Here is a 16,614-nt window from a genome sequence, read left to right as displayed (position 1 = left end):
TATATATATATATATGTAACGGTTATATTACATATCTTGTTATATACATATCTTTAAATATGCAAAAGGAAATTATTTGGCGATTTGGCTAATTCCATCAGAGCACACTAATTCTTAAATATATTTGATCTGCTGCTCGAAAAATACATGTAAACATTCAAAAAAAAAATATTCAATGCATTAAACTCGGAGCTCTTCTTTTATGAAATCAAATTTTTTACATTTTTTTTTGTCGTATTTAATCTGTTAATTATACTCCATCCAGTAACAGCAATTTTCATTACAAAGTGCAATTTCTCTCCCCCACAAGAGAAGTTAGGAACCATTAACAACTGATATAATTTGAATATTTTTAAATTTAAAAAAATTTAACACTGAACGAATCAACTCATGCCTTAATATCACAAAACTCTTTCAAAGTTTAAATTATGTATATCTATAGATTTTATTATTCATTATAATGATTTTCATTTTAATTTATTGGTATATAATAAACTATTATAAATAGGTAGAACTGGGTCAATTTTCATAGTCACTTTGTGTTTTATTCGGCCCTTTGAATATTTCAATCCTCTTGTACAAGTTGCAGGCCCGAAAGACCAAATCCTTGACAGTTCACCCCCGCCACGGCGCGGTACCAATGAAAGGCTATATAAGAGAGAGGTGAACCTTAGACCTCTCACTGTTGCCTTCCACGCGGTGTACCGGTGTCTACTAGCCCACGGAGATCCAGCGACCTTTTGGAAACATGTACAAGGTAGTGTAGTCAGCCCTTTTCTATTTCATATGTTCCTTAGTTCTCTGATAAGTTGCGGGAACGGTTGAAAAATCCTTTAAAAGTTGGATATAATCTCAGAGTATATTTATTAATTTTGAAGGGACAGTAACAATTTTTGGGCACAAATATTATATACATATAGATTCATGATTTTTGCTCATTAAAATAATAAAATTAGATTTGGAAGCTTTTGTTTCACGAGGCTCTTATGAGCTCATCTTTCTTTGTCAATTGTAGATGAAAAATAGTTAAAGAAGAAGTTGAACTCAATGCTTGTAATGATTTATTAAAGATATTTACAATCATTAAAAAATATATATGTATTCATTTTATTATTATCTTTATTTTAAGTATGCTTGTAGTTACGAGATAATACTTTCGTATAATAATTACTATGAATTATAAAACCAGACTAGTTACAGATTCGTTGATTCACCTTCTTCTATTTTTAAAAATTAATTAAATATGTATTCAATAAAAAGCTTTATATATTAATTATGTTTGTTTCAATTATAAACCAAAACAGGAATGTCTTTTTAAATATGATTTTGACTGATTTTATTCAATTATTCCGAAATATTCATGTTTATCTCTGATTTAGAAGTTTATCCGAAAATAAATTAGACACAAATAGATACAGAAATGAGGAAGCCTTCAAAAATATTTTTAAAAAGTCCCTTATTTTGGAAATAACTTTCATAATTGTATATTTTGTTAATTTTTTCTTTCTTTTGTAAAAGAGAAAGGTTAAGTGATACAGTCCACCTTATATACAGATATAAGTACCTACTTTTAATGCCATATTAGGGGTAATTAAAAAAATAAAAGAGAGAAAACTTATTTTATTTAATTTTTAAATCGGTATATTTATTATTAATAAAAATAAGTCTTTATCCATTTGTTTTAATTACTCCTTAATGTTCTCTTTCATCTTTTACTATGGCTAGAAAACATTTAAGATTTTTCACATTAATATCTCATTTATATATCATTAAATAGACAATTAACTAATTTGGTAATAAGCACACAAGTTTACGAAATAAATTTGACCATACATAAATAATTTCAAATTTTGCCAAATCAAACTCATTTCGAACAAAATTAATAATTTTAAGTAAGACGTTGTTTTAAAAAAGAAAAGATGAATAAAACACTAACTGTGATACAAAGAATTCCATCCTAAAATTTTAATATTGATTCCAATCAATTATGGGTTGTTATTATTTAGAATAATTTATTATCTAATTATTTTTTAATATTAAAAAGTATGATTACTTAAGTAATTAGTAGTGAAAGGTTAGTTAAATTCACTTTTATAAAGAATGAGTTAAAACTGATGGATAGGATGCAAACCAACGATTTAACTCTTAACAACTGGTTTTGCACACAACGTGAACCTAGAGATTTCTAAAGGTCACAGGTTTTTCAAATACTATAACGCAATACTTGACTGTGATGCGGGCTAAAATCTCAGTGCCTATATTCAGTGCCTTCGGTTTGTTGAAACATCTTTTGTTTAGTATCGCCTGTAAGCCTTTAAAAAAATTAGTTAAATTATACTATAATAATAAAAAAATAATTTTAATTGATAAAATTACACTGCAAATGGATTATCAGATGTTAAATTAAATTTAAATAAATTTCTAAAACGTTGTTCACCCAGTTAACGATTTTGAAATTTATAAGACAATAATTTTCAGATTAAATAAATATAAAACCAAACGTTACTTGAAAAAAATTATTTTAAAAATGATTTATTATTATATATTTTAAACTAAAGATATTTATATTTAAAGAAGTTATAAAGTTGAAATTTCGTTTCGTTTCGTCACATTTCCATTCCATATTACTAGTAACTTTTTAAAAATTTATTTATGAATAATGTCATCTTTTTAAAAAAAGCTGATAGCTATAGTTAGCTTTAATTTATTACTATACTTGAAGGTACATTACTTCATCTTAGGATTTTTCCGATTTGCTAGAATTTAACGTATATAAATATTACAGTTGAGGATCTGTGTTAAAACTTTTTCGGAACTCATGAAGTCTATGAAGGTTTAATAAGATTTTTTATTTAAACTTAATTTTAAATTACTCTTAATTTAGAATTTTTCAGGGGCAGTATTGAATTAGAATTGATATTTTTTGTCAGTTAAAATCTTCATATGAGAACCAGGTGTTCTTGAGGGTATCCAGACATTTTTGATTCTGTTATATTGCGCAATATTCTAATAATGAAATTAGCAAAACTGAGTCAAATCTGTGGGGTAGGGATAAAGTCTGATGAAAACATAATAGAAGAAATAAAAAATCTATTTTTTTAAAAATTGATCAAGAGCATAAACAACTTGAACACCAGTTTTGATTTTTTTAAGTGTACTTAAAACCGTATCAGCAACAAACAGATGACTCTGGTAAGATTTTTATGAAAATATTACCACAGCCAGAGGTAGGCAGAAGGGGGAGAAGAAAGAATTTACATTTCTTCGATTGTTGAATCAGCAAAGGAAATTATTCGATTAATGGTTATTAATATATAAATTTCCAAAAGATTATTTTTCGTTTTCTACCCAGATATCTTATACAAACCATTAATTCTTCTAACAACATTAATTTCCATTAGTTTTTTCCATTAGTTTAAATTCGAGGCTTAAGGTGTTATTTTTATAGTGTGTAACAAATTTATATAACTGCGATAATTCTTTAAATTGATAAAAGTTAAAGTTTTATGCTACCCTTTCAGACATTGTAAGTTACCCAACAATCGACGGCCACTTTTCCGTTTACATATAATCTTTCATGAAGTGCAATTTTATCTATTGCTCTTTTGCGATATCGTGGAAAATCTGCTACGGGATGAGAGAAAGGCTGCTGCAATTGCAAGAACTTTGGACCTTCACCTTTCGAAAACAATTTGAGCAAACGATTTCAGTTGTTAACAACAGCCTGTGTCAGCTGATTAGTTAGTCCTTCATTGGTATTAATTTTTATTCAAGGATTTCAAACTGAAAAACTTTCTAAAAAAAACAAAAAACAGAATGCAATCCAGGGATTCAAACGTAATTCACGTATCAGTCAAGTACAAATTTTTCTTGCCCACTAAAAATTATTCTATTTTATTTATTTTTTAAATGCGACAGTACTTTAGTACCTTTCATATTTTCTAGATTAGAACTGAAATCTTGATTTTATTTAAATAGATACAATGTTGAAAAAAGAAAAACATTAATTTAAAAAAATAATTTGGTAGGTATACCTTGGCTTTTTAAAAGAAAATCTGTTCATTAATATCTTAGTAAATCTAAATTTATATAAGTAGCACCTACTGTTTACTTACACAGACACCCAGTATATTATATATAGCTGGTACCTCATTTAACGGGTTGTATCTGTTTTAAAGTAGAAACATAGCGAATTTGTTTTACCTAATAAAACTTAAATTATTCAATTTTCATAGACTAATAACCCATTGAATTAATTTATATTCAGTTAATAATATGTGAATATTCTATTTCAATGTAAAAAATTAAATGTAAGTTAAATTTTAATCTTGGCTATGCGATAAATCCAAAATTATAATAAACCTAAAGCAATTTTTTTTTAAATATATATATATATTTGTAATAAAATATAGAAGATCTATGAAGATAAATATCTGAATTACCGATAACTTCGTGTTGACTTCCTGATGAAATAATGGTACAACTCAGAAATGATTTTTTTTTTAACACCTCAAATGGCAATTTTTGTAAATTCAAACTTACAATTAATTCGATTAAGGTTTTCATAAAATGAACATTTTTTAGTTGTCTCAGTTGAAAGGAAGGTAATATATACTATTAACTTGTATTACAAACAATTCAAGTTTATTTATGTATCAGTATATACGTTAGGCGAAAATTATCCATGTGGTTCTTACATGTTGATTATAAGTTAATCAGTTGCTTTTCGTGTATTCAGACCTTTGCCACATATTCCCCATCATAAAAGCATTACTATACCTAAAAGTGTTAAGAAAAGCAAAATATAAAAGTAAATACAAATCAAAATCATTAAATATTAAAAAATTATAAGGGAACAGAATTTGATTCTACAGTTCAGTTTATGATTAATAATAATACTGTAAAGTAACAAATATAGTTTACAAAAATAAAAATTTACTTCTCGATTACGTTCTTCAAGAGAAAATCAGTAAAATATTCAGTAACTTGTCTTAAAAAAAAAAAATCCAGTAAATAAAGTGTATACTTCTTACTTGAATTTTAACATGAAACATTTCGCTTATCTCTTTCGAAGTGCGTCGTTTATTTCATTTCCTTCCCTTTCTACTTTTTCAACTCTTACGAGCCATTAAAGAAACATCCTTTCAACACTCATTACACAATTATTTTTGATAAATTCTATAATATGTACTAAGTTAGAGAAAGTAGATGTTTATCAGCTTTCACTATCTTTAGATATTATAACTTTCAAACTGAAACCATTCAACAGATATTCCGTATTACCTTTAATTATTATTAATCATAGTTATATACAGCAATTAATTATTATTTCCTTCACTTAGAAAATTAATTTCTTCATAGTTTATACATTGAAATACGAAAACACATAATCCGGACTTTTTTTATTTTACGACTTTCATAACGTAAGTTATATGTCGTCCCAATAAAAGAAGATATCTTTCCTCTGATATTCATGAAGATTTGATTTGTCTATTAGAACATTATATATATATATTAGATTTTAAAAAAAAATAATTTTTATAACTACACATTTTAAAATTATATTGGGTTATGAGAGTTTGTATGTACGGATCACCGATTAGCGCCTAAAAAAGGTTTCATGTTTTTCTTTTGCAATTGTTATTAATTGAATCAGAACCAATGTATTCAGAATAAAAATCCCATTCTATCCGAAAAAGAAAATAAGAGGAAAGAAACCAGATTTTTTGTATGTAATTTATTTTTTCGCATTCGATTTCTCTGGGAGAATGGAGATTTTCATTCTTAGTACGTTGATATCAATTACTAAATTTATTATAAAAACAACGTGAAACCTGTTTTTTACCTTGACTCTTAAAAAATCGATGTCTGGGGATGCCTAAATATGATTAAACTTTACGCCACTGACTCGTGAAACCTATAATTTGTAATCAACTTTCCTTCCTTCATGACTCGCATAATCACAGTCGAAAAACTGAAGTACAATATTTTGTATTAGCCCTCCATAGAGTTGATCAATATTTTAAGAGCATCTTGAAACTGTTTAATCCTTTTTTAAAGTAGTTGGTTTGCTGAAATAAGATATCATTTCTTCGTCATAAATGTGCTCGTAAAACAAATAATTTCTCACTTAATTCGGTGGGTTTTTCTGAAACTAATTCGATTTCAGAAAACAAAACCAACGAACTAATAGAAACTCGAGAACGTGCTCCAATAATACATTGTTTTGTAACAGATTTACGAGTGACGTATCAGCCTCGAGCGAATCAATGCTGCCCTGCTGTGTGGTAATCTGTCAGCAAAACGAGTCACAAAAACCACGTTTTAATACTTTTTTGAACCAATAACAAAATGCAGTTTCACTAGTTACAGAAGAGGTTCAAGAAAAATAAAAATTCTTATTTATGCTTATTCTCATTAAAGTCCTTGCAGTTTGAGTAAATATTTGTCTTATTTTCAGATTCTTGGCGTAGTGTGGGTGGTAGCCTTGAGCTCCGTTGCGGCTCAGACTCAGGAGGAACTGGCCCAGTTCGTGGCTAGGCAGCAGACCCTGGGTGCCCTCGGCGGTTACCAGGGCCCAGCCCAGGCAGCACCTCAGGCCCCATCCAGGAGGCAGGCCTACTTCCTTCCCCAGGGCAAGTCCGCCCTCCAGGCATCACCCCAGCAGCAGGTCTACCAGATTCCTCCCCAGTCCAAAGCCAACGCCTATCAAGTAAGCAACATTTTTTTAGTAACAATGCTTAAAAACAAAATGTATCTCATACGTATCCTGGATACACCTAGGTATCAAATGTTCTTCAATTATTGCTAAATAAGTACATTATCTTCCACGGGGAATGTGAAACAAGGAAAAATATTCTCATTTCATCATGTTTTCTTGGAGGACCTTATTATTGTAGAGAACGAAAAATATCATTGTATATGAAGAGTTTGTACAATCTTTCCTTCATCCAATTTTACTTTGGATAATAGAGGTAGAATATTGTATTCTTAGTGTTGAGAAATGTTAAAAGTTCATTTTTTGTCAGGTAATTGTCTTTGGATTCACTATCAACGAATATAAGAGAACATATGTGAGTGCACGTAGCATATTATAGACCCGAACCAGCTTATTGAATCTTTCGTCAATTTAGACTGAGAATTTAGTTCTGGGGTTGAGCTTACCTAAAAATTGGAAGAATAACAGCGGTCCATAATCAATGCTTGCCAAAATAACTACAAAGTAAATCACTTCACAACAAAACTGAAATTTATTTCTACAAAACGCTAATGTGGGCATTGTTGATATACGGCTCAGTAGTTGGTTTCATTTTCAAAGGTACCCTGGGAATGAGTCTCTCGGATGGATGATTCCAGAATTCCCATAATATGCGTTACAAAGGACAGCCTAAGACAACTGGAGTTGGAGGCTATTGGAAGCGGCCAAACTCTAATAGATCATTATCACATCAGTTAACATATTGATATGTTTACTAACTTTTTCTTGTAGTAATTTTACATTCATACCTGTCATAAGGTAAGCACTAAGTGTATAATTTTATATGTTTTATAATTGAAAAAAGTACCTAACGGCACCTCCTTTTGTTATGAGAATGAAATTTTTACTATCTCCTTACGTCTTTTATCCAGCTCTTTTTCAGCTCTTTAAGTGTAGTGATGTTAGTCATGAAATCATCTCTAAATATAAGGAATATATTCATTATTGTGAGTACGTGAAAAATCAGTGCGTTATTATTTCTATGAGGTAATTGTTTTTGCTGTCTGTAATATTTTTTTAAGGTATATCCAAATGGTCTTTAGTAATTTTATTTGTCCAGTTGATGTCAGAATCCCAATGACAACAGTATTTTCAGAATGGTGGATGTATGAGATTTAATCTTCCATTTTAGCTGAATCACAATTTTCTTTTATTTTATGAGGAAACCTCAGGTCATTCTTCTATAATAATAAGCAATTCATATTCAATAATCATTAAATGTTTTTGTGTAAAGAATGAAAAACAATGGTTGCTTGATTCAAGAGAAAACAGATGAGTATGTGTTGCTTCTCAGTAAAAGTCTTTGACAACTCACATTTCTTATCCAAAATTCAAAAATGGCTGAGTAACTATATAGGATGCCAACAAAACATTATTTCTTTTTTTTTTTATTTTGATTGAGTAGATATCATTCAATCTATCGTTTTTGCTTCCGAGCACTATAAGCCCAAGACCAATCAAAAATTGCCTGTGTCACGACTGTCTTAGGTTGCATAACTAAGTTGTTGAGAAATACTCACGTTCCTACTTATCATGTCTTAATGTCATCTTCTTGAGTCACGAAACAACAGGGTATTTTAAAATTAGAGTTGGATCTCTTAGATCATCATTTCTATGGGTCGCACACTCCTTACTATCTCCTCTTAACTTTACATTCTATTTGTCACAGTGTGAAGCAAGGATTGCGTTTTATCAATCTAGAATCAATCTGGATTATAGGAAATATTTTTTTTTTATGAATATTAAGAACCCATATGAATAAGATCCTAAGATTACCAGACACTCGGTTCTTCTCAACAAATTATCGTTCTGGCATATACATGTACATGATCCATGACGTATAAGAATAGTGGAATGTTAAGAACTTGTACAAGATTATCTGAACTAAAATTTTTTATACATTAATAAATTAATTGAGGTTTTTTTTTATTTTATTTTTCCTATTAATATTCAAATGTTCTAAATTATTTATTTAAATCACTCAAAGGTGGCAGGAGCTGATCCGTACTACCAACCACAGCAGCAAAGCGCATCTCCCCAGTATTACCAACCACAGCAACAATACCAACAACAGCCACAAGCTGCCCCACCAAGGAAGTTGATCAGGCCTCAAGGACCAACACGGGAAGAAGAAGAAGCAGCTGAGGTACAATATAATTGAATTATTATGTTAATGAATATTTTTATGATGAAGAAGATCTCCTAAATGTTACATTTAAACCCTTAAAAGATTTTTTTTCTTTCAAATTTGGTATTGCCAGTGATAGCCAATATACGAGCACAATAAAAAATCATATACTGTTATATCTCCCAAATATTATTCATTGAACTTATTTGAACTATTTAAAAAAAAAATTATAACTATTAAAAATTATGGTTTATTATATGAACTTCATTCTAGTCAAGATAGAGCAGTTTTTTGTTGATGACGTAAGAAAAAACCAATTTTGTCCTCAGAAATAAAAATTTCTAATTACATTTTACGTTCTAGATATCAAGGACCAAATTTAGTTCGTTATCTTTCTTTGTGTAGTTAAATCCATATTCCAGGCCGACTCCAATAACGGTTAATCTCATTTTTATGAAATTGTCAAAGATTTGATGAAATTGTCAGTACTTAGGCATGTACAAAAGTATTTGGCATTACGCACTTATTCTCAAAAGAAAAATCCTGTTTTGTGATATTATTATCAATGATAATCTGGAAATATGGGTGATTGTGTGGTCAATAGAAACTGTGACGAAAACATAATGTTCTCTATACTTGCCAGACCTTTTTTAAATTGTATGTAACAATATTGATATCTGTTACCGTGCCTATAGAGTGTTTATATTAACAACTTTCATATTCTTACAAGACAATTCCACAATAGCTAAATATTCTTTTCTATTTCAGTAGATTGGGATCCTTCGTGATGATTTTTATAAGAATAGCCTATAGTGTTCAATTCGTCCTTTTCGGTAAACTAATCATGGATATATCGGTTACTTTAGATATAATTCAAGGAGAAGTTGGTTAGTAGCTCGGGCAAGGAAGAAAATACAGAATTAAGAGAAAACATATTTCCAATATCCCGGCCTAAATTATAGGTCGAATTAAAATAAGATAAATTAATGATTAGAAAATATCAGAATGGATCCTTACTTTGAACTTTGTAATGTATTATAAAATATATCTATACTTCTGTTAGTGTTCTCTTTCTCTTTGTTAGATAAAGTAATTCGAAAAGTGAAAGACTTTGGACACGTAAGCTTTTGAACGCAAGTAATGTTTAAAAAGTGGCCGGGAATAGTTTTTATGTTATATGTGAAAAAAAAAAAAAACAGTTCATAAATCAAGAGTAATTGGTAACTGTGACCAACTGCCTGCAAGTAGCTCACCAAATTTGGAAGACATTAATGTTTATATCATTAATAACCTAACTCGATATAGTTGCTAACTTCGATCCAATTACTTCGATGCCTTCGATACGGGGTGGCAATCGGGAACCGGTACCTTGCATAAGGCTACACCTTCGAGCCACTGCGGTCGTGGTGAAAGTATTTAGGACAACCCAACACAACAACGAATGATATAACACGGCTGTATGTCGTCTTAGGGCAGGTCTGGTTCGTTTACGAAATTTCATTTACATTGCACATTTAAATATTTTTTATTAGATAATCTTAAGTTGGTATAAGATTTACCAAAATGACTGACACTCAGAATCTTCAAGCCGACTGGCGTCCATGATCTGGAGATTAAATATTCTTGAGAAAACTGGAAACAGATTTTGTAATGACGAAAAAAATAATGTCAGCAGGTCATTACTGATTCTCTTACTGTATGCAAATTTCATATTTTGAATATTCATGATTCAATGATGATTACGAACTCCAGTTACCTATTTTAATGTTTTTATCTTTATTGACATTTCCAAGAATCATTAATGGTGTTAAATCCGCCAACTCAACGTTGTTTTTATAGCTTTTATAGAATGTTTAATTCTATCTTGAGATCGTTTTGAGTCAGTATCAGTCAATCAGTTAGTCATTATCGAAATAACTTATTTAAGTTAATACAGAATAAAACCTTAGATAGGAGATATTTTTATAACGAACCTTTCCTTATAATTTATTTAAGACCATTCATTTTTAATATTTCTAAAATAATTTTTCAGGACTAGGGATATATATACTTTTTTAAACAAAATTTGTCCAATAATTGCTTAAATAGCCTTCAAAATATCTTACAATGTGATATCAGCTAAAAGTATATGGTTGGATCCTACTTAGGCCAAATCTTCAAGATTTAAATTACAAAGAATTCTTTTTTTTTTTTTTTTAATGATGTGGTTCTAAAATTGTGTTAAGGTTATCCTTGAGGATAGCCGAATTGGCCGAAACGTAGGACTTATATAGAAATAAAAATTGTTTTGAGACTAAAATTGTATAAGATTTATATATTTAAACAAAATAAAGTTAGTACCTATACAATTATCAATTTTAAAAAAGATTCCTTTACAATTTTATTTAAAAATAAGAAAAATCAATTACCTAGATACCTTTAATTTTTATAGATTCAGAAAAAAAAGTCCGCGAAGAACTTAGGTCAGCATTTTTTCTCTCCGTTGCAATTCAATCGGTATTTAATTATTTAATGACTGAAGCGTTGAAAATAAAATTCACGGAACGAGCCGTTTTTGAAATATATCCATAGAATTCAAGAAAAATGCTTAAAGTTGTAAATGCAATTTTACATAAAATTTACATCAGACTAATCCTAAATTTTGGGTTAGATTGAGCCCGTCTTTTGTAATACGGGTGTTTTTTTTTTTTTTAAAGTTTGCGCATATGTTAGCGAAATTAGGACATGATATTTGATAAAATTGATATGGGATCATCTAGGTTCTACCAAACCAATTCCTCATAATTTCATTAAGATCGGATTATTCCTATTAATTGTTATTCCTGTCCTTGTCAAATGTATTATACCACAGAAAGGCAAGAAACCTTTGTTTCTTTTTTCCCTACAAATAGAACGCGATGGGAAAATTTCGATTCTGATGACATTTTTACATTTCCTGCATGATTTCAAATCTTCTCTGCCTTCGTAGGAAGGAAGCAGAACAAGTTGCAAAACTCTCGCAATAAACATTATTTCGTATTACATAAATATAAATAAGAAATGCCGCCAATGCCAAGCATACCGAGCTCCAACCACCTCCAAAAGATTAGCATATGGGTGCTTGGGCAAATGGGAAGTGAGATTGACATCACCCACTGACCAGCACTTTCTCTGAAATGCTCTGACGCACTGTGCCAATCACGCGGATCTCCAGGAAGAAAATATAACTTATGAAACCGATATCTCTAATGAATATTCATTAATAACTAATCATAATAGTGAAAGAGCAAGCAATCAACCAACCATTCATTAATTTTTCCAAAAAATTTTAATTAGATTTTTAAAAACATCCCGCATATGATTAGTTGTATGTGTATTTTATTAGTAGTAGCATTATTACTTTTTCCTCTGGAGATAGGGTTACACAGAAACGTTACCCGTAACATAGATGTTAACAAAATTTTAGATTTTGTTGTAAGTATTTTAATGCCTATAGCTTACAATGATCAACTGCGAAATGTTATTTACTCTTCTACTTCTAACAAAAGTGTTGATAACATTTGATTTCATTACACCGATTTGTCGAAAATGTTAATAACTTTTCGCTGTTGGGCAATGTAACTGTAGATATCAAAACGTTATTAGCATTTTTGTTACAAAATATGTGATAATAACGTTTCGTATAACCGGTGAATACGAAAGGTACAAAAATGTTAATAACACGTTTTAAGCAATACTACCCGGCCTCTAAACTCACATTAAATTAGGATGCTTTTACTATTTACCAATGAAATAATTTCATAATTACAAATTATAAACCTGTGTAGTGTTACATAACTTATTTATTAACATTTTTTCTTATAAAATATAAAGTAAGAAGAATATATTAAAAACCCTAACTTTGAACATAAGCAATTCATTTAAGCTATGTTTTCATAGGCTCAGTTATACTATTTACAATTCATAAAATTATAATTCATAATTAAAATTATAAATTTTATAATTCATAAAATTATAAATTTTGTAATTCATAAAATTATAAATTATATAATTTATAAAAATTATAAATAGTATAATCTCAAAATTGTTTATCTAGAACAATCGTGGTTGAATTGGATTAATATCTTGTCCTTTGGACGATTTATTTACTTTGTAGAAAAATAAAGTTTTATTTAAAATTAAAGTTTTATAGAAAATAAAATAACTGAAATATAAAAATATTTATAAGAAAAATATTCTGTTTTCAGCTACCAGCAGACTACCAGTTTGGCTTCAACGTTAAAGACGACCTTTTCACCAACTACCAGAAGAGGAAGGAACAGAGGGAAGGAAACAAGATCACAGGAAGTTACAGCGTCGTCGATGCCGATGGCTTTATCAGGACTGTCACTTACACTGCCGACCCAATCGAAGTATGTAACTCCATCCAGTTCTGTTTTTTTCTTTTGTTTCTTTTTTGTATGAAGCTGTGTTTACTGCGTAAGATAATTTATGTTCATATGTACATATTTATGTACACAGATTTAAGAAAAGAAGAACGATTCGGGCCTTTGTACAATCATTTTTTTGGAGTTTAATAAGGGCCGTTTGTAGCCGAATCGGTGAAAGGGCCTAAAATAATTGACTTTCCTTTATTGTTTATTTGATACCACATACAAAAAATAGGGAGAGTACCACGCAGTGTGGTAAACTAGAAACTGTAATTTAGGTAAGAGCTTTCAAGAACTCTAAGGCTAATGGCAGTCTTTAATCATATAATCATGACTATATAGGTCATCATCGAATGCCGTGCCGAAGTCCATTAACGAACAAAATAAAAAAAATAAGGGCTTTTGTACAATTAGTTTTTAAGTTTCATATAAGTTTTATGTTTATAAACTTCCTTTACATATCTTATCAATATCGTGAGTACTTACGTAGGTTTTTAATTAATATATTCATTTAAAATTGGTTTCGATACAATAATTTCTGGTTGTCCGACTATCACATAAAACTTTTTTAAAATGATAAATAGGAAAAAGTGAATTAAATTGTTGTTCTTATTAGAAAATTAATACGTTTTACGAGTGGCCATATCATATTTGTCTAAATTTATATAATTTTTTATCTTTAACTGAAATTTCAATTGGTTCATTATTAATTTTTATGAAATTTGTTTATATTTATCTGTATAAACATTTTTTCTCCATCTCTTTATCTTAAACTTTTGAACTTAAATTCCCTTTTTGCGTACTTGTGTTAGTAAGTTTGATAAGTCATTTTATTTTTCATAAGAGAGAAATCCTCTTAAATAGTGGAAACAACTGATGAGTCTTTGAAGGTCCATTGAAATTTCCAAACAACATTATTCTTACTATCTTCTAAAGTTGCATACCAATATTTGTTTCCAGGGATTCAAGGCCGACGTGAAACGTGAGCCAACCGACATCAAGATCAGGTTCCCACAGCCCGTTCTTCCAGGACCAGGCCAAGAGCAGGCCCAATACCAACCCCAAGCTGGACCCTCAGCCAGGAAGCAACAGACTCAGCAATATCTTCAGGTATGAAGAGCACTTTCGAAGAGGGGATAATAAATTTCTTTTAGTTAGCAATATAACTGAGACGATGGTTAAAATCTTAATTACTTAAAACCGATCGGGTTGAAACGTGTTATGGCTCAAAAGCCTAAATTTCGTACACAGATGTCATAAAGTTGAATAAGGTATAATTATGACAAGATCAACTAAATAAAGTTATATTTAAAGTAATCCAACATTAATTTGAGCACAAATGAGAGAACAGAGGATTCTCTCTGGAATTTTCTTAATTCATTACAATACAAGGATAAATAAAACTATAATGATAATGAATATAATATAATAAAAATGAACAAGTAAAGTTAGCAACAATAACTTTAAGAGTTCAGTAAAACATGCCTTTGATATTTTCTGATCATTATAACTTCTCCAATAATCAATACCAGAAAACGGGATTGTAGTTGCACTATCATACACTAACTGCAAGGCAACTTCTAGGCCCCTCACAAAATATTAAATACATCATTGAAACCCAACCTTTTGGATATGTTATAAAATTTATCCATATCAGATTTTATCTTCGCTTACTTTTGTCCAATACTGATTTGTAAATTCATCTTCAAAGGATGGATGTAAAAACATGCGATTTTGCTTTAAAATAATTTATGCATTTTAAATTTTTAAAGATTGATGTATTCACTATTAAATTGAAAAAATACAAAAAAGGGTTTTTCCTTATATTATATTTTAAATGGCTTTTCGATAACTACGAACATGTTCATTGTTATTCTATTGTAAGTGTAAGTCTACTTCAACTTCAGAATTCAATTGTTCTTTTATTCATGCAGAAAGTGAAAACTATTATCTGAAACACAATATTGTCTTTATAATACCTTTAAGGCAACTATTTTCAACACTCTAGTGAACATTATTGTAAAGAGAGCACTATGGTTAGTTTTTTCTTGATTTACTTTCAACATCATCTTTACTTAAGGATTACAACATCCATTTTTGCCGCCTACTTTTTTTTAACATACGCATCTAGAAAAAATCCTTAATTTCTATTAGGTAGAAAATACAGCGACTCTCGCTAATCCGGACTACCCCTTTAAAAAAATAATAAAATTGAAGATTTGATTTTATGTTTGTAGTACATATGTACATTAATTATCAACAATTTACGTGCTGAGGCTTAAATAATTTAGTTTAAAAAAAAATCTTTTTATTTAAAATACAATCCAAGCTATGTATTACAATTTGGAAGCTTATTTATTTTCTAAATGCCTTTATCGTCGGGTATAGTTAACCTTTTCATTGAATTAATCTTCAATGCGAAATTGTATTGTTGATAAATTGATTCGGAATTTGTGTAGTAACATTTTTTTGGTAACTCGAACTCCCATAGTTTTTTAAATTTTAACTAGGAATAGAGAGAGTAGCCATAAATATATGTAGAATAAATAATAATGTAGTACACTTATTAATAATGTTTCAGGGTTCAGCTCCACAGCCACAGCAGCAATATTCCCTGAGGCCAGAACAGGCTCAGGCTTACGGTGGAATCCCTCAAGGCTACTCACCACAGGCCTACCAGCAGTAACTGTTGTTCCTCATCAAGACTTCCAAACTCATAGCTTAAGTTTTTATTTTTTTTTGTTGTAAAAAACGAAATATCAAAATGTGAATCCTCTTTTAAGAGGAAGTGTTAACTCAACGCGACACCTTAGGAATAATTGTGATCCGATTGTACTTGCATGTTTAATGTGAGTACTATATTTATAATGAACTTATTTACGAAATGGTAAAAATTAAATGTAAATTGTTTTTAATATAGTCATTTTTTCCCATCTTGTATCATTTAATTTCCTCTCATGAATTACAATTAGTATTAATTTAAAAATAATCATTATTTTACGTACGTAACGAACATTATTATCAGGTAAAAAAACTTTACCACTTATTTCTTAGCTCATTTCCCTTATTACTTAATATTAAAAAAAACAATATTGCAGAGGGTTAGTGCTCTTATTATACCTTTGTACATACAGATATTTTATATTCATTTTCGAAATACGATTTTCATGAAAGGAAGTAACACCGAGCCATTTTCAGAAAGTGTGCTCAATTTGGATGTTAATTTTCCGATAGCCCTCTTTACTAAAGGAAATTATAAAAGAACTAGGAAATATTACAACACATCAGAAAAAAAATATTGTGCAGAAATATATATATAT

The 16,614-nt window shown here is 29.5% G+C and overlaps 1 protein-coding gene across 1 annotated transcript; it reads left to right on the top strand.

Moving 5' to 3' along the window:
- The first annotated feature begins 670 nt into the window (after positions 1 to 670).
- On the top strand, positions 671 to 16,227 carry LOC106691856 (Cuticular protein 66D). Its single transcript, XM_014437755.2, has 6 exons — positions 671 to 757; positions 6,461 to 6,712; positions 8,745 to 8,903; positions 13,112 to 13,276; positions 14,255 to 14,404; positions 15,876 to 16,227. Exons 1-6 carry the CDS (start codon positions 749 to 751, stop codon positions 15,978 to 15,980), a joined length of 840 nt encoding a protein of 279 aa, XP_014293241.1. The 5' UTR covers positions 671 to 748; the 3' UTR covers positions 15,981 to 16,227.
- Positions 16,228 to 16,614: the final 387 nt, after the last annotated feature.

Source organism: Halyomorpha halys, unplaced genomic scaffold (assembly GCF_000696795.3).
Source record: "Halyomorpha halys isolate HHAL.00 unplaced genomic scaffold, Hhal_1.1 Scaffold3779.1, whole genome shotgun sequence".
NCBI lineage: Eukaryota > Metazoa > Arthropoda > Insecta > Hemiptera > Pentatomidae > Halyomorpha > Halyomorpha halys.
Note: the sequence above shows the minus strand (reverse complement) of the source record. Positions and strands in the feature narration are given on the sequence as shown.